Source organism: Chelonia mydas, chromosome 1 (genome assembly GCF_015237465.2).
Source record: "Chelonia mydas isolate rCheMyd1 chromosome 1, rCheMyd1.pri.v2, whole genome shotgun sequence".
Lineage (NCBI taxonomy): Eukaryota > Metazoa > Chordata > Testudines > Cheloniidae > Chelonia > Chelonia mydas.
Genome location: NC_057849.1, coordinates 95,359,575 through 95,386,656, shown reverse-complemented (window position 1 = coordinate 95,386,656; position 27,082 = coordinate 95,359,575). Strand labels below are relative to the sequence as shown.

Genomic DNA, 27,082 nt, shown 5'->3' with positions numbered 1-27,082 from the left:
GGGGGGGGGGGGGGGGTGTGGATAGAGGGCAGGGGAGTTCGGGGTCAAGAACAGGAGGGTTGAATGGGGGCAGGGGTCCCCAGTGGGGGGGGGTGGACAGCCAGGAAGGAGAGGGGAGGTTGGATGGGGCAGCAAGGGGCAGGGGTTCTGGGGGTGGTCAGGGAGAAGGTGTGGTTGGATGGGGCGGGGGTCCCAAGGGGGTTGGATGGGGTGGTGAGGGGCAGTCGGGGTGGGGGTTCCAGGGCGGTCAGGGGACAGGGGGGTTGGATGGGGCAGGAGTCCGGGGGGGGGGTGTCCTCAGGGGGTAAGAAGCAGGTTGGGGATAGGGGGCAGGGACCAGGCCACGCCTGGCTGTTTGGGGAGGCACACCCTTCCCTAACCAGCCCTCCATACAATTTCCAAAACCCAATGCGGCCCTCAGGCCAAAAAGTTTGCCCGCCCCTGGGTTAACATGTGGCTCTGTCTTGCCCACACTCACACAAGAAAATAGGCTTTACCAGGTGCCAACATGGGTATAAATATTTAATGATCACACATTAGTGAGTTTCCAAAGGAGAGATCTGAGCTGCGCAGGAGGAGCCAACAGTTGTTTTATAAGGAAGGAAGGGAGGAATGAGCAGCCTGCATTGCTATTTTGTTGGTTTGTTTTGGATTTTTTTAAGGGGAGGGGGAAAATGAGGTTGCTTCCCCACAAAAAGAGTGTCTTCCCTGCACATCCAAACCCCAACTGAATTAATTTAGGCTGGGCCTTATGTCTCTGCAGCCCCTACTGTCACTGTAGTATCCAGAAGGGTCTTCCTGCTTTTCTCTCCCTCGCCCCTTAAAGGTGTAGCGACAGTTCCCTGAGGAGGATAAAGGGGTGGGAGTAGTTAGATCACGAGACTAGCCTAGACAGGGACTCTCCCCCTGAGCCCCCGACCCTTACCTGGAGGGATTGAAAGACTGGTTTCTTTGATTCACAGTGAGAAAACATCCTTAAGAACAGGGAATCAAAAAGGGTTCTACATTCCAGTCATCACTCAGATTTCCATGGTTTGAGTCAGCTGGGATAGATTCCCCCTCAGTTCAAGGATGCTAGGGAAATTGTTCTCCTGGGGAGAAAATTCTATTCCTCCATACAACACTCCTGCTGGTAAAATACCATTGGTTGCATAAGGACAAAACTTTTCCCACCCTCAGCTTCCGAATGAGGAAAAGAAGCCAAAGCAACTTTTTTTGAAAGTCAGAAGGTGCCTTCGTATGGTATATGACTCCTGACACAGAGCCACGAGTTCTGTGATGACTGTCCCCTTGTAGAGGACATTCTGACTGAGGGATATGGTCTTCCCCATGATGTTTAAAGGAAGGGGAAGGATCTTGCTTTAGAAGGTGAACCAATGGTTGTTTCCAAGGAGGAAATGGGTGGGGGCGGGGGGAGGGGAGAGAAAAGGACAGATGAGACCAGTGGTAAAATTTTCCAACACAAATCACTTAGGCGCCGAAGTCACTTAAATGCTTTTGTAAAAGTTACCCCAAGGTCCTCCTTTGTGTTCCCTTGGACTGCACCAATCCATATTCAATAGGACGCCTTCAAACAGCAGCATCAAGGTCCAACTGGTTACTCTTCTGCTGCTCAGCAGCTGATTTAATGCTATGGTTCACAGCCCTCTAATAATGAATGTAACAGATATTCCCCATTCCCCTGGTCATAAAGTGGAATTACCATACACAAGTCTTGGAAGTCATTCAGAAAGACTATCCCGTCTAAGTACATTCCATACAAACTCCTAAACAAACAAACCAACAGAAAAAAAATGCATAGTATTAATAAGTGTGTTCCCTCATCTTCTGAGAAGCTTAGTTTATATAGGTCTACACAATAACACTAAATAGTTTACACAAAACGTTTGGCAGAACCACCAGGGTGGTCTAAACCCCCCAGCTTCAGAGAGCTAGGTAATTCCCCCCCTTTCCCAGCCTCCCACAAACACAGAACATCAGCTAAAAAACAGCTTAAAACTCACTCAAGCAACACTTCTAAACTATCCTATACAATTATCAGCTTGTTAGGTTAAAAAAAGTCAGGAACATACTGTGTCATATTTAACTGAAGTTTGTGCTTTTAACAGTAAATTCAGAGAACAGTAAAAGTGATTATATGCACATAAGCAAATCCATTGTGTTTGTGTTATTTATAGAACTAAAGAAATAGAACACGTACAACTACCTTGTAGAGACCATAGGAGTCTGAAGCTTCCCAAATATTTTAAAACGTGTATATTTTCATAATTATTATTTGATGATCATATTCTGGTGGGATGTTTTAGTTAACTGAAATGGGTTTCTACAGATATTCATAACTAGTTTGTAATAGGCTTGATACTACTGTACTTTTCCAGCATAATGGTCCACTCTATCATATCAGCAGTAATTGCTAGTCATTTAGTTTTATTAATATGATACTCAATAGGTTTAAGCCAAACACAACTTTATATTAGCCAGGATTTGAAAAGTAAAGTTAAGCTTTGTGTTCTGTTGCTCTTCTAGAGCTCTGAAGCTTGGCTGGGAATAAAAACTATTTTGCTGATTTAGTGGCAAAAAACAAAAAAAGTTTCCAAATGTGGTGCTAGCAGCAAATGTCTGGAGAAACATTAAATTTCACACACAGGCATATGCACAAAACCAGTAATTAATCACTGATAGTATTAAAATCCATTACAATGACAAGACACTCAGCTAACCAGAGTAAAACCAGTCTCTCTCCTCTCTTCCATACCACTAAAGGATTGTTGAATATGACCACCAGGTTTTTTGTCTTAAGCACTCATGGGTAGGGTCTCCATTAAACATCAAATCTCTGTACATGCACACGTTCCATGAACAAAGCTGGAACCACAGTATATAGTTACACTCATTTATAGGGTTTCTTTACTTTGTCTTATAAAAAAATGCCTATCCCTTACAGCTTTAAGTGCTTGATCATTAAAATACACAACTCTACGTAAGAAAGAAAAGCAAAGCAAACACAGCCTATTCCCATACCTTTTGGAATTTTGCTCAGTGGCCTAGACCTAACCTGCCTGATGTGACAAGAAGAGAAGGAAGAGGCTAGTATGTTATATCAGAATGGAAGTTCAGTTAATTTGAGATTAAGTAGTTTACTTTTTGTAAGTGTGCTTAAGGTTTATAAATACCTTTTACTTGACAAGATAAAAAATAAACCAAACGTGTTTTTAGGGGGAAAAAAACCCTCTACAGTACTTGTACGGCCCCCATTCCTGCAGTATCTGAGAACCTCACAATACCCATGTGAGGTAAGGAGGTCATCTTACAGCTGGAGAACTGAGGCACAGAAACACTGAGTAACTTGCAAAGGTCACACCGGAAGTCTGTGGACAAGAAACTGAACCTAGATCTTCCAAGTCCCAGGCTAGCACAGTAACGTCTGTACCATCCTTCCTCTCTGTGGGCACACATTTTTCCCTGGTGTGGATGTCAAGAAGGAATGATGAAGGGGTAAACATGTTTAAACCTGACAATATCTTTCAAAATGCTACACTACACAATTGTTCTCATGTCAAATAACTGAAGTGACACACAAAATGGGACAGAATAAAATCAACTTAACCATACAAAGGCAGCCTTATTTTCATTATATTGTTTAGAAAAACATCTTATATGCAGTGGCATTTGCAACTGAACTGTTTCTTTATAACAGAAAAATTAAAGTATTGTGAGCTTCATTAAAAAGGTGCTACAATTATTCTATTACTACTTTTTCCATTGTTTGTTCATACAAACTAGCTCAGCTCTGCTGCAACATCTTTAAAAAAAAAAAGCAGTCTGCAACTCAGCTACATATGTATGTGGTCGACAATGGATTTAGGTTGAGAAAATTCCATACCTGAATCTTATAATCTGAATTTAAAGCCAACGGTGTAGTCTTCTATGCTTCCTACTTACCACATTTTTGAAGTCGTCTTCTGCTTCATCAAATTTTCCTTGCTTAAGAAGTAAATGGCCTCTCTGTAATCTTGCCTGAAATGGAACAGTAACCAGTTTTGTACTTTACTTGGTTCTTATTTGTAGCCAAAAAGAAAAATTAAAACCCAATTTCCCCAAATTTAATAAAATGGAAAATTTCAGCCCCCATCCACATTTAACAAACTGAACCAAAAGCAGATATGAAGCTGTCTGCTCACTCCATCCCTTCTCTATACTGTGTTCTTACAAGAACAGCTTTAGCAAAAATGATTATGGCCTTTTACATCAGGGTTTTAGATCAGTAATTACCCATCATTGCAAATGTAGGTGTAGCTCCAATTACCACCCAAACTCCTCCATCAGAGAACTGCACCAAGAAAAACAACTGTTTAAACTTGTAAGATAACTAGTCAACACTGCTACGCTGTTTTGATTTTCTTAATTCACAGCCTTTTCAATAGATTGCAGCAAAAGGGTATGGAAGTCCTTATTGTTAATACTTCTATTAACCTGAAAATTTAATGAAGACTCTTTAGCAGAAGTCACTGTAAAAGTCAGTGCAGATTATTTTGGAAGGATCTTAACTGAAATTTTGATTATTCAGGATAAGAAAGTTTTCATGCAAGTTAATTTAGATGCGCTATTAATGTTAATTAAGACTTGCAGTCCCCCTTTCTTAAATAAGTTAGTTAAATAAAAATCTAATGACTACAAGACAATTTATTGATAGTAACATTGCTAAACTAGTCCTGGGACTTTAAAGACCGTTCTTATACCAAATGTTTTAATCTGGTGGGGAGGAGAGGAAAACAGAAACTCTTTCCATTTGTTCACTAGAACAAGGTCATTTAAAAGGCATCATCTTGTTGTAAAATTATTTCATCTCTTAAAGGAGAGAACTTGACAAATTTGTCATAGTAGCAAATATTATATAAAAACAAACAAAGTGGGGGGCATATCTTTTATTGGACCAATTTCTGTTGGTGAGAGAGAGACAAGCTTTCAAGCTCCAGAGAGCTCTTCTTCAGGTCAGGAAAAGGTACTCCGAGTGTGACAGCTCAATACAAGGTGGAACAGATTTAACTACATAACAAATCTGTTCCACCTTGTATTTAGCTCAGAGTAACTTACATAAATCTCTTCAGGTCTGAGAAAGCTCGAAAGTTGTCCCTTTCACTAACAGAAGTTGGTCCAATAAAATATATTACCTCATCCATCTTGTGTCTCTAATATCCTGGGACCAACATGGCTACAACAAGACTGTAAACATTATATAAACTATCATTTTTGTTAAGAGAAATAGATAGTCAATCTTTACCTTTCAAACTGTGTGAGACTCAATCTTTCCAAATAGTTATTTTTAAAATTTGAGGAGATAAACTGCAGTTCAGAACAAAAAATTGGGTTGCAGGTAGGGAGGCTGGTCAAATGGCTAATTCCAGCGTCACAAATCTCCCAGTAATTAGCCTGAAAGAGCTTTGGTAAAGTAGGTGGTAATCCTAAAAAGTAACTTATTTCTTGATTTGGCAACCACTGTTACTGCTTATAGATGACTCGTAGTTAAGGCTGCGAGTCTGTCATGGAAGTCATGGATTCTGTGACTTTCCATGACTTTCCGTGACTTCTGCAGCAGCCGGTGCGCTGGCTCAGGGACAGCTCAGGCAGCCCCTGCTCCAGGCGCACTAGCCGCTGCTGGGGCAGTCTCGGGCCACCATGCACCCGTGTCCCCCACACTCCCCAGCAACAGAGTTTGGGTGTGGGAGGGAGCAGGGAGTTGGGGCATGGGACAAGGTGAGGCAGGCTCTGGGCAACGCTTACCTGGTGGTGCTCCCTGGAAGCAGCGACATCCCCCTCACTCAGCTGCTAGGCGGAGGTGTGGCCAGGCAGCTCTGTGGGCTGCCTCTGCCCGGAGCACTGGCTTCGCAGCTCCTATTGGCTGGGAACCACAGCCAGTGGGAACTGCAGGAGTGGTGCCTGCAGGCAGAGACAACGTGCAAAGCTGCCTGGCCATGCCTCCACCTAGCAGCTGAGCGACGGGGATGTCGCCACTTCCGGGGACCCCTCCCCCCCCAGGGTAAGTGCCACCCAGAGCCCACTTCACCCCATCCCGTGCCCCAACCCCCAGCCCCCTCCCACACCCAAACTCTGCTGCTGCTGGAAGGGAAGGCGTGGAGTCAAGTAGGGAGCCTGCCAGCGCTAACGCTCCCCCCAGCACCCGCAGGCAGCCTCCAAGTTTTATTCACGGGTATTTTCAGTAAAAAAGTCACAGACAGGTCACAGGCTGTGAATTTTTGTTTACTTCCCATGATCTGTCCGCGACTTTTACTAAAAATACCCATGAATAAAACTTAGCCTTACTCATAATTCATTACGAACCCTTAGATATGCTAGCAGAGGATTTGGGCATTTTACTGTAGGCCAGGTATAAAATTAGAAGTTAAAGTGAGACAAGACTAGTCTCTCTCTCATCCAGTGTAAGAGTGTTCAATATCGTACATGCACTAGTATCTTGTGGTATCTAATCTTAAACTTCCTGAAATATGGGATATTTAAATTCTCTTTTTTACTATACCACCAGCTAAAAAATAGTCTGCCTTTTAAACAAAACAGGAAAACAAAAAGGAACACCATTTTCTTTTACTCTGAAGGAATCCTGAAAAATCATTACTTACTGATGTGAAATCCTGCTTTAGTTCAACCACTTTACTTAAATCACGAATTGCAGCTTTAGATTTGCCCATGGCCAAATACACTGTGGCTCTTCTATAATAGGCAATGTAGTTATCAGAGTCCCCTTCTGCAAGCAAAGAAGAAATAATCACAAAACCGCCTCAATGTATTTTGGGTACAGTTAAGCTGCAACCATAATAAGAGCAGCATTACCTGATTTTAAGCAATTTGACAATTATATTTAACAATTAGCAAAAGTAACATTTATAGACAATAATATTTTACATCACATGTAATTTGCTCGTGTTAACATTATTGAAAATAGGATGTGAACATAAATATTAGCAATGTTACTAAGGGTTTTGAAGGTGAATGTGTAAGGATATTTCAGCTCTGCAGTGGAGTTAAGCTAAAACATACTAGCCCTTTTTATCTCAAATTGCAGGCCTACTTTCGGATGCATATTTAATGTTTTCACTGTTTGCCATGGTCTCTACATCTGATACTAGATGCACAAAATAAGGAAGCCATACACATCATTCCACTGATGACCAGCATTGTTTTACATAGTCCAATGTTTTCATAACTTTATAATTTACACGTAGACAGTAGCAACTTCATATTTTGTTTAACTTTAAGTTCGTTTAACTGAACTGTTATTTCTATCCCAATGGAAGACAGACATTTAGGGGACTGGAGATAGAGCTATCCGCTTAGTGTCAAAGTGATGCCCGTGATGGAACTATGTGACTCTGCGGCTCCATTCCAGTGTTCTCTTTGCCAATGCTGTTCAGGATATGTTCACTCTTGTTTGAATCCCACCATGCTGACCAGCTTTGGAAACCCATTTGAGGAACTTCTGGGCATATTTCTCTGAAAGGATACAGGAAAATAATGCTATGTCCTTAGCTCAAAGAGGAGGAGAATAGTGATGGGACCACAGCCTACTCACTAGTGAACGGTATCTTCTACTTCTAAAGGACACTAAACTTTTTAAATGTATTATTAAAACAAATCTAGGGTTTGGATACAAGAATAAAACACATCTGAAGCACAAAATAGATGCCTGTGACCCTCACTTAGTAGATCTTAAGGGTAAAATGCAAAGTTTAACAAATGAATCTAAGAACACTGTTGTAAAACTTCAAGGCATGCAACTGAGCTTCATAGCTTTCATCTGTTATCAGCAATGTTCCAGAGGCCGTCTTACCAAGGAGAGACATTCTCCGTTTCGTTCTAAAATCATTTGGCTACTAAAGTGGAAAAATGACAGCGGCCTAAAGGTTACTTACTTTCCTTGATGATGTAGGCCACTCTGCATTAGTGCTATGGACTTCTACATTTATTTTTATTATCCAAAACAAAATAGTCATCATCCATTACCACAGACTACTCCATAGACTACATATCCCGTTACAAAATAAGATTATGTAAAAAAATGTAGAGCTCAAGTTGTAATTCTTACACCTAGCAAAATACACTATTCACACACACACACACAAAATATTAGGGGTTAAAACAACCGAGGCAGGAGAGAGCTGTCCCACGACCAGATACAAAACTTCTGGCAGACAGAAAATGATTCTGCCTCAGAGCCCCCAGTACAGCAATGAATAGCTCTGATATCCATACAGAGAACACAATCAGTCACAGCCTGAAGCATATGTTAAGATCCAGAACTGAAGAGAGTAAAGCAGGAAGCAGCTTGATTTTTTACCATGTTAGACGTCTGCGACCAGAACATTGCAATGGCTGTGATCTAAAGAGGAAGAAGAAGGAAAAAAAAAAAAAAAAAAAAAAAAAAAAAAAAAAGCTATTGCCCACATGTTAGTCCTGCCATGCAAAGCAAGCAAAAAGCTTGGAGAAATGAGAGGTTCTTTGCTTGGTAACAAAAAAAAAAAGCAGTCTTAGTCTTAGTGCACCTGGCAAAGTTACCTCAAGTAATACGTAAATTATACTTCCCCCAAAAAAATTTCAGAAAATTTGAAGATTCAAAAACTACAGACAATAAAAGATTTGGAAGGTGAAGATTAGCTCAAGGCTGCTCCTGTATTAATAACTCCAATGGGATAAAATGATCAAAACACTCGTCGAAGACTTTTAGATGGGACTCTGATCCTTTGAAACACAGAACACAATATTGCATAGAATGTTAACCCACTAAGCTTTAGACAACTAATCTCACATATTTAAACTTTAGTTTTGTTTTCCTTTCCAGCCAACAAATTCTAACCAAGAGATTCAAGTTTTACATTGGTAGCAATGAATAATTACTAATCCCTAGTCACATAGAGTGAAGAGATTAGTTATTACTATAGTTATCACTATATATTTCAAAACAAACCCAATAAAAGTTTAAATTCACTTATAACCATGAAGAGTAATTGGATGGAATGATCTAGAATTAAAAAGTTTCCCCACTCTCCTACTTTGATGAATGATAGTTTATCCAAACTAAACTGAAAGCAAATACTAAGCCAACAATATTTAGATACACATGCTGTCTGCACACTTTTGCATGTAGTCCTGAATGAAAATTTAAATCTCAAAGGTCTGATATTACTGCAGGTGCACATATGGATATTTATTCTTTTCACGATCACAAAATGCTACATTTTGTTATATTGTGTAATTAATTCCATTTGAAAAAGTCTGAGTGGAAAACTGTAGTATGCATGCATCCTATACAATGGTGTGAATAACATGAAAATAAGAGATTGGCAGCAGGAAAGAACAGAACTAACAGTAGGGTGACCATATTTCCCTATGCTGAATAGGGGACACCTGGTAAAATTACTAATATTCAAGCAAACAGCAATCAATCAGAACTATGCAGTACAAACATTCAAACTAACAAGAAGTTTCATGAGCCCGTTAAAAAGAACTACTGCCTAGTGGGATTCTTTTTATTTATCTTATCTTTAAGGCTTTAGGGTTCACACTGGGAGGGGTGACACAACCCTTTCCCCCACACAAACACATGGGGACACACCCACACTCCCGTACACCTCTCTCCCACAGTGGGGCTGACTGGCTCTCCACCCTCCATGCCTGGCTGGGCCCCGGGGACCGTCTCTCCTGGTACCTGGTGCTGCATCTTCCCGAGGCAACACAATGGCGGCGGCGGGGGGGGGAAACGGGACGACATAACCCAGACTCCCTGTGTCCCCCGGCTACAGCGCAGGCAGGAAGGGGTTAAGTTCTAAGGATGCATTGTGTACCAGGGCCCAGGGAACCTGACTGCAGGGGCTGCAGCGTATCCAGCCAGAGAGGTGGCTCAGCAGTGGAGGGTGCCTAGGAGACTGGGCAGCCCCACGCTCCCCGGGGCAGGACCCTGGGCGGCGGAGGGCAGGTGAAGAGGGTGCTAAGCCCCTGCCTGGGGGGATGCTCTGGAGCCTGCAGGGTCGGGGCACGAACAGTCTGGAAAACGCTTCCCGCTTCCTCCGCCACTCCAGAGCTTAGGTGACGGGTGGAGAGGCTTCCCAGTGCCAGTGCTGTGCGGGTCTTTGGCATAAACAGGGCTTGGCTCCTCCTAGCCAGCGCCCTGGGTCAGAGGGTCTTGAGTTTTCCCGGGGCACTGGCCCAGCCCGGGCAGAGGCAGTGCGGGGGAAGGAAGGAGCCTGCCGGCCAGGCTGTTGATGAGCTGAGCACTCTGGCCAGGGGCTGGTTCTGTGCCCGGCGCTGGGAGCGGGACACGCCCCGCTGGGGATGATATGGAGGAGCTGCGGGGCTGGGGTTCAAAGAGGCAAAGCAGGGAGAAGACAGAAAGAGGGAGAGCAGGGAGGAGCCCTGCTGGCCAAGAGCCAGCACGCAGCGGGGACCGTGCTGATGGACCAGCAGGAGGAGCAGCCGGCCCTACGTGTTGCAGCTTTGCCCCACCATTAGCCTTGCACACCCACCCCCATTATCGGCCACTGGACCGTGCCCCCACCACTGGTGGGCGGGCAGCTGGCGAGTAGGGATCCGCCAGCAGCAGGACCCACCAGTACTGATTTTGAGGGGGGTGGAGGAAGGAGACAGAAAAGATGGGACAATTTGGCCATTTTTAAGAAAAAGTCAGGATACCTGCAGGAGGGCTTAAATACGGGACTGTCCCTTTAAAAATGGGACATCTGGTCCCCATAACTAATAGCAGGTTTAAGATTATAAAAATTCCAAAGCACAGTCTGCATTCAACCCAAGCAATGAACACACTCAAAAATGCATGAACTTGCAACGATCCTTGTCTTCCATTCCACCAGTGGATGTGTGTGAATTTAAAAGTTATGGAAAATACATTCCAGTACTAGAGGTCTCAAAACACTTTACAGTTTCTCTTAAATCAGGAAGATTACCCCACCCAAGGAATATGTAGTATTTTTAAAAAGTATGTGCTTGATTTTTTATGGGGTTGGAAGGAAGGGTAGAGGAAGAAAACAGGGATAAGTCCCACCCCACCTTCCCATACACCCCCCCGTTTTTTTGTTGTTGTGAACTTGGTTTTCTTTTCTAATCTTGACAAGACAATAGCAGGGACATGTTACCAGATTATACCCATGGTGCCCAACCTACGGCCCATGGACCATACAAGGCCCACCAGAACACTTCATAAGGCCCACAGCCTGCTTCAAAACAATATACTAACAGCAGATTCTTTAGCATTTTGTCATCACATTTACACAAGTGGGTAAATACACAATACTGCACCTAGAAACAGCCTACTTAAAATATAAATACAGGTGAGTAAATCTTATTCAAAATATGTAAAATCTGTTTGGCCTACACAATGTTGTGCTTAGGTTTATGTGCCCTCGTATGTAATAAGGTATATACCAATCCAGGTGGTTACAAGCAGTTAGTTTGCCTCATGCTTTGCAACACCTCCCAGACTTGGTGTTCACATACTCTATGGCTGTTCTAGGTTTGAGCCCTGATCCTGGAATTTTCCTCACCCATGTGGGGTCCCATTTGCTGCATCCATGAGGTCAGTAGGGCTCCATGTGGTCCCACATGGGCACGGCAGTCCAACCACACACTGTGAATTGCAGGCTTATCAATTAAGCAAATTATGAGGAAGAGTGAAGGATAGAGCATTTCAATACAAAAATTCTGCACCACAAGCAGTCAAATAATTTTATCTTCAGATACACACCTATAGCAGCATGGAAGTGAGACAAGGCATCAGCTAGCTGTCCAGCTGCCAATAACTTCTTGCCCATTTCAAGTTGTTTTTCTACTTCAGCATTTATTCCACATTCGACTCCTAAAATAGAAGAGTCAACATTTTTAATCACACAGTTTGATTCTAGCAAAGTTGACACTACCTAAATAAAATAAATAAATAAATAAATAGAAAGGGCAGGGATGGATAGAGTGTTCTCTCTCTCTCTGCCCCTCCCTCCATAATACATAAAAATCATAAGGGACAGTTCATATTTTGTTACCAGGCAAGAGCTGCCTACCCAAAAAATAAATTGCTGATACAGAAGCACATGAAAATAAAATGCTACATTTCTCATCTTACTTTCCTTTCGGACTTAACTCTTCTGCCCCTCTCCAAAGACCCAGTTATAATGAAGAAAGTCTAAATACTGTAAGCCACCATTTTAAAAGCAGCTGTTGAATATGCATCACTAGCTACGTTCTACCTAGCTTTTGCACATACAAGATTCTCTACATCCATATAAGGTAGCAAAATACATTGTTCTCTCCTGTTGTAATTAAAATCCTAAATACAAGGATCACATGCTGTGCATAACAGAATGAACATGAGCAGTTTTTTTTTTAAATATAAAATTTACTTCAATAACCTGATCATGAAAGTGTGATGGATAACTCTGTATTCTCTTCACTGAGCGTCCACACAGAAATTTTTGAAGTTCCCTTTAACTTTATTTCATGCTCTTTTATTTAAGGATCTTTACAAATTCAAGTCCTAAATACAGGTTATTGTACATATTTTGATATTATAAAAGGAATTTAAACAAACACGGACAAGAACAATGTGTCATATTCCAAGGCAAACTGTTTGCCAAGAGTCAGACTTCCCTTATGCAATATTCAAGTACAGTAACACCTATAGAGCAAAGTTGTACAAGAGACGTCAGCCCCTAGTATATTATGAAATGTGAACAAAGCCAAGCACTTTCAATCACGCAGGCAGTATAATTATTACAGTATAATTTGAGTTTATAATTGTTATTGCTGCAGAGACTCTGTATCTAATCCTGCTTCCACTGAAATCAATGGGGGAACTCCAATCAACTGCATGGTGCGGGATCAAGCCCAGCATGTGTAATGGTGAAAAGCATTTCCTTACATCATTTTTAAATGTGTTTCCTTTTAATTTAATTGAATGTCCTTTATTCTTCTATCTTTAGAAAAGGTTTAGACATCTGTATGTATGACATCCACAGCTACGTAAGAGAGGCTTTAGAACGTGAGGAAAATTGAACACTAATGTCTCAGGGCATAAGAATATATGGCAAGAATGGGGAGAAACTTCCCCTATAGGCAAGTTATTTCATAATTATTAACCACACAATTTCTTGTGCCCTCCTCTGGAACATCCGATACGAGTCAGTTTCAGAGACAAGATGCAGCGATTGATGAACAAGTGGTCAGAGCCAGTATGGAAATTTCTAAAGTTGAACAATGGCTGGTCACTCTCCTTTTCTCTGTTCCAAATTCTGAGAGAAGTCTCTTGGAGAGAAGAGCCACTTTGTTTAAAAAACAAGATTTTGGCCTCTTTGTGAACTGACTTTCTGCAAACCAGATCATCATCTGGGAATTTGGGTTGTGCTCCCTCATTACACTGCTGAAGTAGCTCCACTCCATGGCTCTGATCCCCTCCTACCAACAAATCTCCCCTCTCTACCAGGTCACTGAGAAAACTTCACTGGCCTGAAATACTAACTCAAAAAACTGATACCTCAAACATATCACTAGATTAACAAAAACTACAGGTATGTCCAACACTCAGATGGGGATTCTAGACAGGTGGGCCTATCAATAAAGGCAGGGTTCTGATGTCACTGCAGGATCAAGCAGATGCTGGTCAACTGGAAGGAGGTACTTAATAAACTATAAATACCTGCTGCAGCAGCAACAAATGGTACAGAGACAATTAGTGAGAGTGAGTCACTTGTACAGAATGTCCCACTTCAAATTTGCTTTAGTGTGAAAGCCCTTTTTGAAAAGTCAGATATTCTACTGGATCACATTTCATTTCAGCTGAGGTCAAAAGACAGTTTTGGCTATGGACAACAGCAGAATCAAACAAACAGCACTGAAATGAACATACATTCATTAACAATAAAACCACACTGGCAGCAGGTCATAATAAATAGGGTCCTTCACAATAACACAGCTCTAAATGGAGACAGCACTTTTCAGGGGCTCCCCCCTCACCCCCTTGTCCTCACACTTCAATTTTGTTTGCATGACGAACACAACATTTCTCTACCAGCTTTATCCTTTCTAATTCAGAAAAGATTGATTTCTCTTGGTCTTTGGAATGGTGCTTGAATCTGAACCAGCTTTCTTCACTTCCTTGTTCCTGATTCATCATCAATCATGTCAGTACAGCTCCAAGAATAGAGTTTATACAGTAAGACTTACTTGTTCTAGGTAGTATCTTTCATATAAAGTGTCTCAAAATAATTTTAAGAAGAGTTATATAATACAATTCAGCTATCATGCCAGAGAGAGTAAAATTAAAAGGAACAGACAAGGGCAAACAAATATATTCAAGGAGAAATATAAGAAGGCTGTTCCAAATGCAAGAGATGTGAAGGACAGTTCTCTACAGTAACCACACTGTCAGAAGCGACAGAGGAGCCCAGTGCTAGATGAGCAGAAGGAACTTGGATGGGGAGAGTGGAAAAACAAGGTGTGAAACACGCAGAAGTAAGTCCAGAGTGTTTTATAAATCAAAGACGACAACTATGAACTGGATTCTGAAATGGGAAGTCAGTGAAATTGTTTGAGAATGGGGCTGATTTGATAATTCTTTGTATACCTGAGAAAAACAGTGCAACATTACATAAATGCAGAAGTTTGCGGAACTGGAACTTGGGGAGACTACCAAGAAGAGACATGCAGTACAGCATACAGAAGATGAAGGCATGCACAAGGATTTCAGCAGAGTTCAACTGAAAGAAGCAGCACATTCAAAATCTTGACAGCATTGGTGTAAGGAACAGAGATGAGATGTGGTGATGGAGAATTACACCAAGAGTAGTACAATAGGAGCAAATGAAAGTTCTGAGCAGGGACAGCCACACCCAGAGTAAAGTCCCCAAAGCCTTGGGGATTTAATTTCCAATGATATTTCTTTCTTGCTGTTAATTAATTAGTGATGGCTCTCCAACTCCTTACAGGACTTCAAGCCTGCAGCTTCTGGGCCCACTCCCACTGATCTCCTTAGTTCCAGCACCTGCTCTTAAAGAAGCAACAGGTGAGAGGATGCTGTGATCCTGATCCCCCTTTCCATCCTGTGAAAAGAACAGGTTGGCCTGCGTCTAAGCTAGGATTTAAAGGTATGTTAGAACCTATTAGCCAATACATTCTAAGAACCTAATGAAGAAAGGCAACGTATACTTCAAGACGTTAAGGTTTGATTCAAACAGCTAAGCAGAAGTAAACATTAGACTGCCTTAGCTAAGTGTAGACAAAAGTAACATGTGCTTCCGCTTAGCTGTTCGAGTTAAACCTTAACATGTGTTGAAGTACATATTGCCTTTCTTCATTAGGCTCTTAGAACCTATTAGCCAATACATTCTAACACACCTTTAAATCCTAGTCTAGACAAAGGCAAAGAAGTTACTCCATTCTCTGTCTTCTCTGTCATTCTGGGAAAGTGCTGGCTTTCTCCTCAAGAAGAACAAGCAGCATGCAGACTGGTCTGATCCTTCTCTCCCCATCACCTCAACAGAAAGGGACAGCAGAACCCAAGCCCCACTCAGAAGACCATAATTTCTACTCACTCTGGGAAGGATTAATGCAGGTATTCTGCTATTTTAGATCACGTAAACCTAACATAGAAGGGATGTACTGCAAGAAGTTATGCTTAGGAACATACCAGTACTGGACACAGAATACAGTTGTGTAGCGTCAACACAATTCCACACCTCCAACCTTATGTATGTGCATGTTGAACCTTTAAGGTATTTTTTTGCTACAATACAGTTACTGTAGGCAGATTACAGCCTGATCCTGCAAGTAGGGTTGCCAACTTTCTAATTGCAGAAAACCGAACACCCTTGCCCCACTCCCTCTCTAAGGCCCAAGGGTGCGGGAGGGGTTGAGGTCTGTCTGGGGGTGCAGGCTCTGGGGTGGGGGGTTTGGGGTGCAGGAGGGGGCTCCACGCTGGGGAAGGGCAGTGGGGTATGGGAGGGGATATGGGCGCTGGGTGCGGACTGCAGGGTGGGGCCAGAAATGAAGGGTTCGGGGAATGGAATGGGGATCTAGGCTTGGCAGGTGGCTGAGGTGTGGGAGGTGGTGAGGGCTCTGGCAACCCGACCTGCAAGGTGAAAGTATCATAGCACAATCAGCTCCATTAGGGGGTGGGGGAAGGGGACACAGAATGGAACCCTTAGTGCCACCTGTGAAAGACATGGAGCAGCAGCATAATAAGTTATGAATACTGTATGCTGACTTGGTTACTGGAATGTTTACTGTATGAATACAGTGGTTAGTTTAATAACGTGCAGTAAGGAAACAATGGCCCCTGACAAGCCACCCAAGGTAAAAACTGGAGGATTGTTATGAGACAGTGGAAAAGCTATATTGGCTCTGAGGAGTCTGATTCGATCTCTTGCTGAGCTTACCAGACCGGTTTGGTCCAGATGGATAAAAGCACAAGAACTGATAGTAATTAAGATTCTGGCTGGAGAGAGAGACAGAGAGAGAGAGAGAGAGAGACTGACACACACACACACTCACTCACTCTCTCCCCCCCTCCCTTCCTCTCCCCCTGGGTAAGGCAGTTGTTGGAAAGATGTTGGAGGGGAACAGACTGACATCCAGGACCCTCTGGGGTGTCTGAAGAAACTAGACCTGACTAGGCTACCATCAAGGAATGGTAAGCCTATAGTTAAGATAGTTCATGAGCTTGTCTATTTGCTGTTTTTTTCTAGTTTTTTTCATTTTTTCTAATTGTTTAATTTCAACAGTGAAACAAAGCAATGATTTGATTTGTAAGAAGGCTGTCTTGTCACTATAGGCAGCACTGGTCACAGACTTTTGAAGGGAAGAACTGCAGGTGCCAAACCCAGCTGGACCTGCAGGGTAAGGATGACTGATAGGGTAGCTCAGGCCAAACTGAGTAGGAGTGGGAGAATTGCAGAATGCCACCCAAAGAGAGGTAAAGGCATCAGGCCTGATAGCTGAGGGGGTGCACTCAGAGACAGAAGGCAAGCGAGGTGCAATTAGCCCTGTAACCCTGCCAGTAATGTTTATTTCTACTTGCTTTAACTCAAGAAACTAAATATTAGGTTTCCTGGTAGCTGTATCCTGGGAGCAGAGAATTATTATTAGAATGTCTGATGCTAGATTTTAGAATGTACAAACTTTAAAAATCCCCTAAATCTCTATGTATAACCTTAAGAGGGACTCAGTCAAGTTGAAATCTAGTCCATTTAAAAAAAAAAAACCCACCTTAAAGCAGGTTCAAGTTTCACATAGAATCATAGAATATCAGGGTTGGAAGGGACCTCAGGAGGTCATCTAGTCCAACCCCCTGCTCAAAGCAGGACATGTCCGAGTCTCCCTGCTAAGTTTGAGATTTTTCCATAGCATTTTTCTTTTCTTCCTCCAAAATGTACCTTTCTTCCCTGTGGCATGTGAAAGGCCCATGCAAACAACAAGGGAAGTTATGTGACTATACAAACAAAACAGTGAAGTTGACTGTACACAAAGTAAGAGGCCATAAAAATAAAGAAAATATGTATACATCTTCAGTAACACTAATTTAAGTTGTTACATGGAACTAGAAAAGGTTAAAAGAATTTTACATGAAAGTGCGATGTTTAAAATGACAGTCTGACATTTTGCTATTAACTGCTGATTCTTTTTCTAATGTTTCTACGTATTGTGGAAAGTTTTTTTGAGGTGAAACTCTAGTGTGTATAGAACAGGAAGAGGAGCGCCCACCACAAGGACCTTTCAGGAATAGCACAAAGATGTTCATCAACAGCGCAGTGTAGATAGCTGGGCTCCGGCTCGAGCCAGGGTCTGGAACCCTCCCCCATTCACAGAGCCCTGCCCCTACTCAGGTAGGTCTGCCTTTCAGTAGCAGGGAGGCACAGCTGCTTCTAAAAGCAGTTAGGCAAAGGAGGTTTGGGAAGGGAAGAGACTGAGAAAGGAACACCTGTGCCACTCACTAGGGATACGGAGTAACTTTCGATAGTAGCAACTGAGCAGAAATCCCCTCCACTCCCAAAGATGGAAGTGACATTGGGAAGGGGTGGGGGGCAAAAGAAAGTCACCAGTGACCCTCCTTCCCCTCCAGAATCTGCAGCAGCCTGGGATCAGTGAGAGGAATCTAGTGAGAGGGGAAGGAAAAAGGAGGGTGATAAGGAGAAGCAGTTCCCAGAAGCTTAGCGGAGAATGAAGCCAGCTCTGAGTGCTAAGCTGCCGGCAGAGCTGGCCCATCTTTTCTCCCCCTCCTGATGACCAATTTGCTTTTCTACTTGGATGGAGGGACAGAAGAGAAACAGGGCATTTCCATCTAGTCCTCTCTTCCCAGCTCTAGCCTGGGGTGGACGAATATCTTTGATCCACAAGGCTTTAATCTGGCACAAGGCCCCTCTGCTGGAGAAGTCAGGGACTGGGCGACGGGATGGATCACTTGATGATTACCTGTTCTGTTCATTCCCTATGGGGCACCTGGCATTGGCCACTGTCAGAAGACAGGATACTGGGCAAGGTGGACCTTTGGTCCGACCTAGTAGGGCCATTCTCATGTTCTTAAGTCAAAAGAATTCCAAAGGAAGACTGGGGCTCATTTTCAGTCAGGTACTAGAATACTAGGGAAATGGCAGTGCAAGCTGCAGTTCACCTCCAAAAGTTCTGGAACCTTTTCATAACCCTGAGATAGACATCTGAGGTACAATACCAGCAGCCATGTCAGACTTTAGGTTAAAATACGCTCCTTCGTCCTACAGATATTTACACAGCTAATATGAACTTCTACAGCAAGTTAACAAGTTGCAAAGGGAACTTTTTAAAAGTCACAGAAACCATGAGGAGAAGAAGTGGGTGTTTTTTACCCACAATAGCTTATGCCCAAATAAATCTGTTAGTCTTAAGGTGCCACAAGACTCCTCGTTGTTTTTGTGGATACTGACTAACACGGCCACCCTTCTGATACTTGACATCATTTAAAAGTCACAGTTCGACTGGTGGTACCAATGTTAATATACCAGAGAATTTCTGTATGATTTTTAATTTTATATAGTTTAAAGATCCCAAAGTAATGTTAATTAGAAGGCCTTTCCTTTTTCTCTGTGAGCAGTTTGCAAGGCCAAACTGCTCAGCACATCCTGGGACAGAGAGTTTGTTCTCAGAAGAGATAAGATTTTTCAAAACCAACTGTTCCTCAGAACAGCACACAGAGACTCCCACCCTTCTCACCTTCTTTATCTTGCTTGTTATGTATGTTATATGGTAAGGGGGTTAAGCAGTTTCCTTACACCCTAAGAGTTGTTAAAGTTAGAAGCAATATATGTTGAAATAAAGCTCGAAAATGCGTGTGAATGGATGTTGTGCGTAAATAAAAGATAGATGGTTAGGAGTGCCAGCCTTAGAGTTACCACTTCAGTATCAATTGGCCGAAGAATGACCCCCAGAGGGCAGACTGGAATCCACCCAACAGCTTCAAGGATTGGAGAATCGAAGAACAAGATAACATATGGCAGCATGGAGCCATCAGGGATGTGTCATCTGCTGATTGATTCAGCAACAGCAGGATGAAGCCACCTCTACAGACAGGGCCGGCTCTAGGATTTTTGCCGCCCCAAGCAAAAAAATTTTTGGCCACCCCCACTTTTTTCCCATGCCTCCCTGCCCCCGGCTCCACCCCAACTCCACTCCTTCCCAACCCCTTCCCCAAATCCCCAGCCCCGCCTCCTCCCCAGAGCGTGCCGCATTTCCCCCCCGCCCATTGCTTCCTGCGGCTCCCCCCACCTGCAACCCCCTGCCCTAGCTCACCTCCACTCCGCCTGCTCCCCTGAACACATCGCCGCTCCGCTTCTCCCCCCCCCCCCTCAGGTGAAGGAGAGGCAGCTCGTTCAGGGGAGCAGCCAGAACAGAGGTGAGCGGCGGGGGGGGGGGAGCACAGGAAGTAATGGGGGGGATTTAGAGGAACCGCTCCCCGCCCCAGCTCACCTCCGCTCCACCACCGCCTCCCCTGAGCGCGCTGCCACTCAGCTTCTCCTCCCTCCCTCCCAGGCGAGGGAGAGGCAGCATGTTCAGGGGAGCAGGCGGAGCGGAGGTGAGTGAGGGTGGGGGGGGGGGGGACCACAGGAAGTAACGGGGGAAGGGGGGTAGAGGAACCACTCGCCGCCCCAGGTCACCTCCACTCCACCACCACCACCTCTCCCGAGCGTGCCGCCGCTCAGCTTCTCCTCCTTCCCTCCCTCCCTCCCAGGCTTGCTGTGCAAAACAGCTGTTTCGCGTGCAGCAAGCCTGGGAGGGAGGGGGAGAAGTGGAGTGGCGGTGACGCACTCAGGGTAGCGGGCGGAGGCGAGCTGGGGAGCATTTCTAGGGGCCGCATGGCTGGCGCTGGAATTCCGCCCCTAGAAATGTGCCTCCCCAAGCACCTGCTTGTTTTGCTGGTGCCTAGAGACGGCCCTGTCCACAGACTAGCATAGGAATAAACTCCTATAAAAACAGACCCTAAAGACTAAGAACTTTGAGTCTGGTTCTACAACCGCCCTCCAGGAGCATCGGATGTGCATCTGACAAAGACTCGGCTCCACCCTCATGCCCAGGTTACCTGGCCAGTAACTTGGCATGAGCAACCTCTAGGCTGGTAACTGTAACAACTTTGCAGAACCTGTATGTGTATATGTGTAAGAGTGAATAGGATGTAGTAAATATGACTGTTTACTTGCTTTGCCTCTTTTGGTATTTTGTGTGAGTACATAGGATAGAAAGTTTATGATTACTTGTTTACTGTGCCTCTTTTTGTATTCACAATAAACGCGGCATTTTAAAAGATCTTGTTGGGTTTTGTTTTATTGGTATAACACCAGAAAGTATTAGGTGTGGAATTGGAAGAACATGCACTGACTGACTTTCTTGGAAGATGAGCTGGTGAAATAGTTATTTTTTAACTAGTTCTAATAGTAAACTCCAGCATCATCTCTTCCCCCAAGAGAATCTCAAACTCCTCTTAAAACCAGGGAAATTGTGACTTAAAATACTGCTTCTGTTCCAAGAGAAGAAGAGATGAACACAGCCTGCAGGAGGGTTGAAACCTCACAGTAATACACCATTCCCATTTACAAATCTCCATTTCATTATTTAACTCTTTCAGCACTATAGAAAGAGTAAGAAGAAACTAAAAATGTACATGTACAAAATGATCCACAGCTATGGAAAATGTGAGTCATGTATTACATTAACCACTCATATACTAAAATAAAATATTACTTCATAAGAGATATTAAGACATAGAAATTAGAGACGAAAAAGACCTAATAGATCATATTTTGCCAAGTATCTGTAGAACTGTTCCTTGTCTAGAGTGCTTTGACCAGTCTAGGTTTAAATGGCACCCTTTCCTGGGAGAATATTTCACAATCTACTAAAGTTTGCTATTAGGAAAATATATACAAAATTAGAAAGTAAACTTGCAACTACCAAGGCCACAATCAACAAAGCACCAAGGTCATCCATGCTCCTTGCATCTATAGGGAACATATTTGGAAGATGAATTATCTACAGATGCTTAAAAACAAGTACAAATGCTTAGACCAGTGGTTCCCAAACTTGTTCCGCCACTTGTGCAAGGAAAGCCCCTGGCAAGCCGGGCCAGTTTGTTTACCTGCCGCGTCCGCAGGTTCAGCTGATCACGGCTCCCAGTAGGCATGGTTTGCTGCTCCAGGCCAATGGGAGCTGCTGGAAGCAGCTTGGGAATCACTGGCTTAGACTGATTCATCTGGTGTTAGTACTCTTCCTTTAACATTACAGCAGAAGCAGCTGGGGGAAAACCAATACAATCCTGCAGCATATACTTATACAGTACAATGTATCTTTGCCACATTACATTCAATATTAAATTGTCATTCAGCCAGGACACTCCACTTTTTAGACTTCTCATTTAATACAACTTCAAAGTACATTTCTAACCTCCAGAGTGACACAGCCCTCATAAAGGTCCAGATTCACTGAGCTGTGACAGTAAAGCAGTTTTTTTTTCTTTCTTTCTTTCTATCTCACTCATTACAAGCAATAATGCGAGTTTTGCAGGCCAAATTGTGTCTTCTGATACATCTGTACAACCAGCTTTCAAATATGCCCTCACAAACACCTGTGCAACCCCATTAGCTGAGGGAATAATTTGTTCTGCAGAACCACTATTCTTGGCAGCAATGAATGATTAAAAAAACCCAAAACAAAACTTAACTTGATTTTCAGAGCCCAGAGCAACCTTACAGGGCTAAAAGTTAGAAAAAAAAGATTTTTACTTGGAAACTGAGCAAATCTGTATGGAAATCAGTGAGACACCACAAGTATGGAACTTCATAATACCATTTCCACATGGCCATTCTTTAAGCTAGATCCACAGTTTTAAAATCATACAGTAATTAGCATCCTACCAATTTCCCTAGTTTCTTTTGAAAACAGATTAAGAAGGTCTAAGAATAGAAACCAAAATAAATAGAACTGCACTTGCTGCAGTTTCAACAAAACAAAGCTACAACACAAAACTAGAAATATCATTAATTAAATACTAGGATTTTTAAAAGCAACAATTAATGGTGATGGCTGCATTTATTTCTAGTCATCATATTTGTATTAAAATCTATTTGAATTTAGAACTTTCAGAAACACTTATTCTTTTCAAAGTGACTGTCCACTGCCCCCAACTAGAAAAGTTACAAACTTTTGTATTTTTTACTGCCATCATTCTCTGGTTGTACCCAGAATTAATGACAGTGCACCTTTGACAATCCCAACTCCGGCTGACATTCCCTGCCCATCACAGATTTATCTCCCTTCAATACCCACAGGCTGGCATTGCCCCCAAGTCCACACAGATCTGCTCTCCCTCCCAGGTGGCATCCTGGCACTAGAGCCCAGCACAGCGCTGCTGCGGTGATAACCTCCTGACGCGTTGAGGGGTAGGGGGCATAATATTCAAAACCACTCAACGGTGCTGTTGTGATGGTAAATAACCCTGTGATGTGGTAAGTGCGGGCTTCTCTGTGGTGAGCATGATTACATATCACTGAAAACCAAACCAAGGCACCAACTCTAACCTTCGCCTCGTCCCCCCACCAGCCCGGCGCACCCCGCAGTGCCAACCTCCCCCAAGCTCACCCACACTTCCGAGCCCCTCGTCCCAGCACCACATCACCCCCTGCACGCTGGGCAGCAGCTTCCCCCGGCAGAAGGCTGGCACTGCCCTGTCCCGCCCCGCCAGCAACAGCAGCCCTGTCCCCTCCCCCCGGCAGCGTGCAGCGCCGTGCACCAGCGCGGGCTCGCCCCGCAGCCCCTCACCCTCGCCGAGCAGGTCGAAGAGCACCAGCAGCAGAGGCAGCACGGCGCCCACCTGGCCGGCGCAGGCGCTGGCCGACACCATGGCGATACGGCCACGCGCGCCCTAACCCCCCGCGCGACTGCGGACCCCGCCACGCGCCTCTGGCAGGGCTCTCAGCGCGGTTCCACTTCCAAGTTCGGTGGGGTGGGTCGTGGGCGCCTCCGATTGGCCGCGCCGCCGCCTGCCCGGCCCCCTTCTAGGGAAACGTGGAGAGCCCGCGGACTAGTGTCAGGCGCCGCTCCCCTGACGGTACTGCGCTTGCGCGCTAGGCGTGACCCGAGCATGCGCAGGACCCACAGTTGAGGCTGCTGCCCTGCCTTTGCCCTCTCCCGACAAGAGAATGTGCTCGTTCCTCGTGGGCGGGTAGCAGGGGCGGAATGAATGGGGACGTGTGAGGGGCAGTAAGTGGGGGAGAGTAGGGCAGGGGGAGCAGGAGCGAGAGGCTTGTGCATGTGCTCAGTGTGTCAATGCTTTGCAGCTTGTCCAGGGACGACTCGTTAAAGCCTCAATCTGGTCCAAAACTTTAGCTCAGAGGTACTCAGTCTTTCTTGGGCCAGGACCCATAGAAAGGGGGGGAAAATATCCTACAGTTATTTGAGTGGACAGGATTGTGGGATTTGGGTCCTCAGGACAGAGAGCCGTGGGAATGCCATTACCAGCTAAAGCAGTATTCCCAGCCCCAAACTCGGAAATCATGAGCCACACACCACTCCAACTTTCTTTTATAAAAGATATATTGGATTTTTTTTTTTGGTCTATCTCATGATTATGAACCCAACCCCACCCCCAAAGTGTGTGTGTGTGGGGGGGAGAATTAGTGTTGCCATTTGCCAACTCTTCCAATGTATTCAGGTGATTTGGCCATGCTCCAGGAGCTCTCACTGTCTGATGGTGCAGAGCTTCCCACTTCTCACCAAACCCCCAAATTCTAATTAATTAATTCTGTATCCGCCATCTGTCCATCTCCCACCCCATCAATTAATTATGCAGCCCAAAATAATTAATTATTTACTTCCTGTGACCTCATTAATTCTGCTCCCTCAGCCTACCCCCCAGATCAATTATGCCCTCCTATCCCCAAATCAATTAATTATGCACTTCCTCTCAGCCTCAGTTCTGCTCCTCTTGCAGCTCTAGGGATTTTGTAACACACACATCCCAGGCCCAGAGAGGCAGCTACAACAGGGTCCCCCTTTTCAGGCTTCAGGCTGGTGGGGGTCAACTCCAGGGATTCTTCTCCCCTTTTTGAGCCTGGAGTTGCAGGGATAGAGAAGGGAGTGGAGTACAATGACCCATTTTGCACATCCCTGAGTTGTGGTGTTAAGGATTTTTGCCATTTTGGGTTTTTTGTTGTTGTCTTTCACCCTCTAAATTTGGTTTACCTTATTGTATTATAGTTTAGCACCCTCTCAGAGGTGCTTGTCTTCAATTGAATAAGGCTTGAACTATCCTGCATGGTAACAAGGCAGAGGCAGGAAAGTCTGAAGGAAAAGGGTGAGAAAGGGTCACATGACCAGGAGGTAATCTGTCTGGCAACAGGAGATATATACAAGATATATATGCTGGCTGCTGTCCGCTCAGAAGGCAGCCTAGATTCAGTTAGGCGATCGTCAAGAGGAAATGTCAACCACTTACCTGTTCCATCCCATCGAATGGTCCTGATCTCTGGTGACATGATCCTTGAGGACCCAATCCTGATTCCCTTGAATGAGAGGAAATGTGAGCTGACTCCATCCAGTCTACAGCCCTTTACAGCAACGAACTGAGTAACGTTGAAACTTTATTTAAGTCCATTTTGGTTCTAGTTGAGTCTAGGCTTCAAGCCTACTTTTATTCTGTAAACCACTGAGCTTTTTTTTCTGTTTGCATTTACCACTCTGTCTATCCTTTATCCTGCTCAGTTAATAAGTCCCTCTTGGTTCATCCCTTTAAGAATGGGGTTTTGTTGTTGTTTGTTTGTTTTAGTTTCCTGTTGCGAGTAATAGGTGATAGACCCTAATTCAGGGGCTTGGGCTTATTTTCTAGGCAGGGGTCCTTATTAAAATATCTTCCCTACTTTCTTCTGGTAACAATGGAGCTCTTTCTGTTCCCTTGTGTCTCCCCTCCTGTGAGAATGGTGTCAATTGCTTCCTCTCCTCAGCCCTCCCTAAAATGCCTCTGGGTTCCTGTCCGGGACCATGGGTCTAGAACCTGGGTCTACAGGATTCTTAGATGCTCATAAATACCAAACTGCTACCTGGTAACAGTTGCTAGGATAAAAGCTGAAACCCAATAGTGGACTTCAGTCCTGGAACCTGACTGGCAGGATGCGGGGGATCCTGATTGGTCCACAGCTCCTATATAAACCCAGCACAGGAACAGGACGCTGTCTGTGCAACTAGTATTCACACTGTTGTGGACTCTGTGCTTTCTGCACTCACTCCCATGGCTTGATTTCCTGGTATCCTGACTCTGGTTATCAATCTGTGGATCTGCTCTCAGGTTTGTCTCCTGCCTCTGATCTTTTGGTAACCTGATCCTGCCTGCCTCCTGACACTGGACTCTTGGTTTTCCCTCTGGACTGTCTTGGACTCTGACCTCCTGGTTTGTGACCCGGCCTGACTCCCAGCTCCTGCTTTGACCACTAGTCTGACTGCCTATGTCTTGCTTGTGACAGCTCCTGAGGGGAGTTGGGAGAGCTCTGTCTTCCTCCTGCAGAGCTCTGATTGGCTGTTTTTCCCTAGAAGGCAGGTGAGTGCGGAAGGTAGCTAATCAGATGGTGTTTTTTCCATCCAAGCAGGATTGAAATCTGGGGGAGGCCTGGACTTCTGGAGTGGTTCCAGCTCCAGATAAAATCCTGTTACTTGCAAGCAACTTGTGAGAGTTGGCAACACCGTATTTCTGCTGAGGTTTTTTTAATTTTCTGTCTTCATGGGTATTTGCAACAGTTCACTTTTTAGTATTATCTGCATTAAGTAGTGAGAGCTGTTCAAAGTTGATTCTTTTTCTCCTCTGAGATGTATTTGCCAATCCCAATTATAATACCACATGCGAGGGTCTCTTACCTCTTGCTGTTGTGATTCAGCTATGCTGAAATCTCTCTTACTCGCTGTTAGCCCTCAGCCAAACTAAAAACGCCACCCCTTCTGGGGTATATTAAAGCCCAAACAAAACATCACTGAGATTTACACTAGTTCCAATACTAGTACCACACAGCAGGAAGGCTAGATGTTTCAAATACAATATACATGTCAAGTTTTGAGCTACAAAGGAACGTGTACATTATACAGGTTACTCACTCTGTATGAGCCACGGAATCTTGTGCATTGCAGTTTTTTTTCTTCAGCAAGAGGAATACAAACATCAAGGTCTAGTTAGATCTTCTTGTTAAGAAGAAACAGAAAAGCCACTTTTATGATCAGCCACTAACTCTTTCTGCTAGCATGCTCTATATCAGCATCATAGCTAGGGCTCCTAGGCACTACAGTAACACTGATAATCTAGACTTCTCCCTCCAGGAGGTTACTCACCCTTTCTCTTCTGCCTCATTCTAGACTTCATGCTTAGGGTTGCCAACTCTGACTGAAACTATACCAGGAGATTTCCCATCCCCACCCCCCCCAGCATGATGTAATGTCAACTGTACTGTACTTATTAAAATCTCCTGGATTGCTTTCAGTAGTCACCAGGAGATTGAAGCCAATTCCAGTAGACTTCCAG

At 44.1% G+C, this 27,082-nt stretch overlaps 1 protein-coding gene across 2 annotated transcripts in view; it reads right to left on the bottom strand.

Moving 5' to 3' along the window:
* Positions 1-23,685, bottom strand: part of DNAJC3 (DnaJ heat shock protein family (Hsp40) member C3) — a 65,224-nt gene extending 41,539 nt beyond the window's left edge. The window contains exons 1-4 of one of the 2 annotated variants that reach the window (XM_037895900.2): positions 23,344-23,685; positions 11,765-11,875; positions 6,636-6,760; positions 3,943-4,017 (exon numbers count right to left, since the gene is read on the bottom strand). In XM_037895900.2, the coding sequence (XP_037751828.1) occupies positions 3,943-4,017; positions 6,636-6,760; positions 11,765-11,875; positions 23,344-23,425 (393 nt within the window). In that variant the 5' untranslated portion in view covers positions 23,426-23,685. The remainder of the gene's footprint in view (positions 1-3,942; positions 4,018-6,635; positions 6,761-11,764; positions 11,876-23,343) is intronic. The other variant, XM_037895922.2, reaches the window with a different exon arrangement.
* Positions 23,686-27,082: the final 3,397 nt, after the last annotated feature.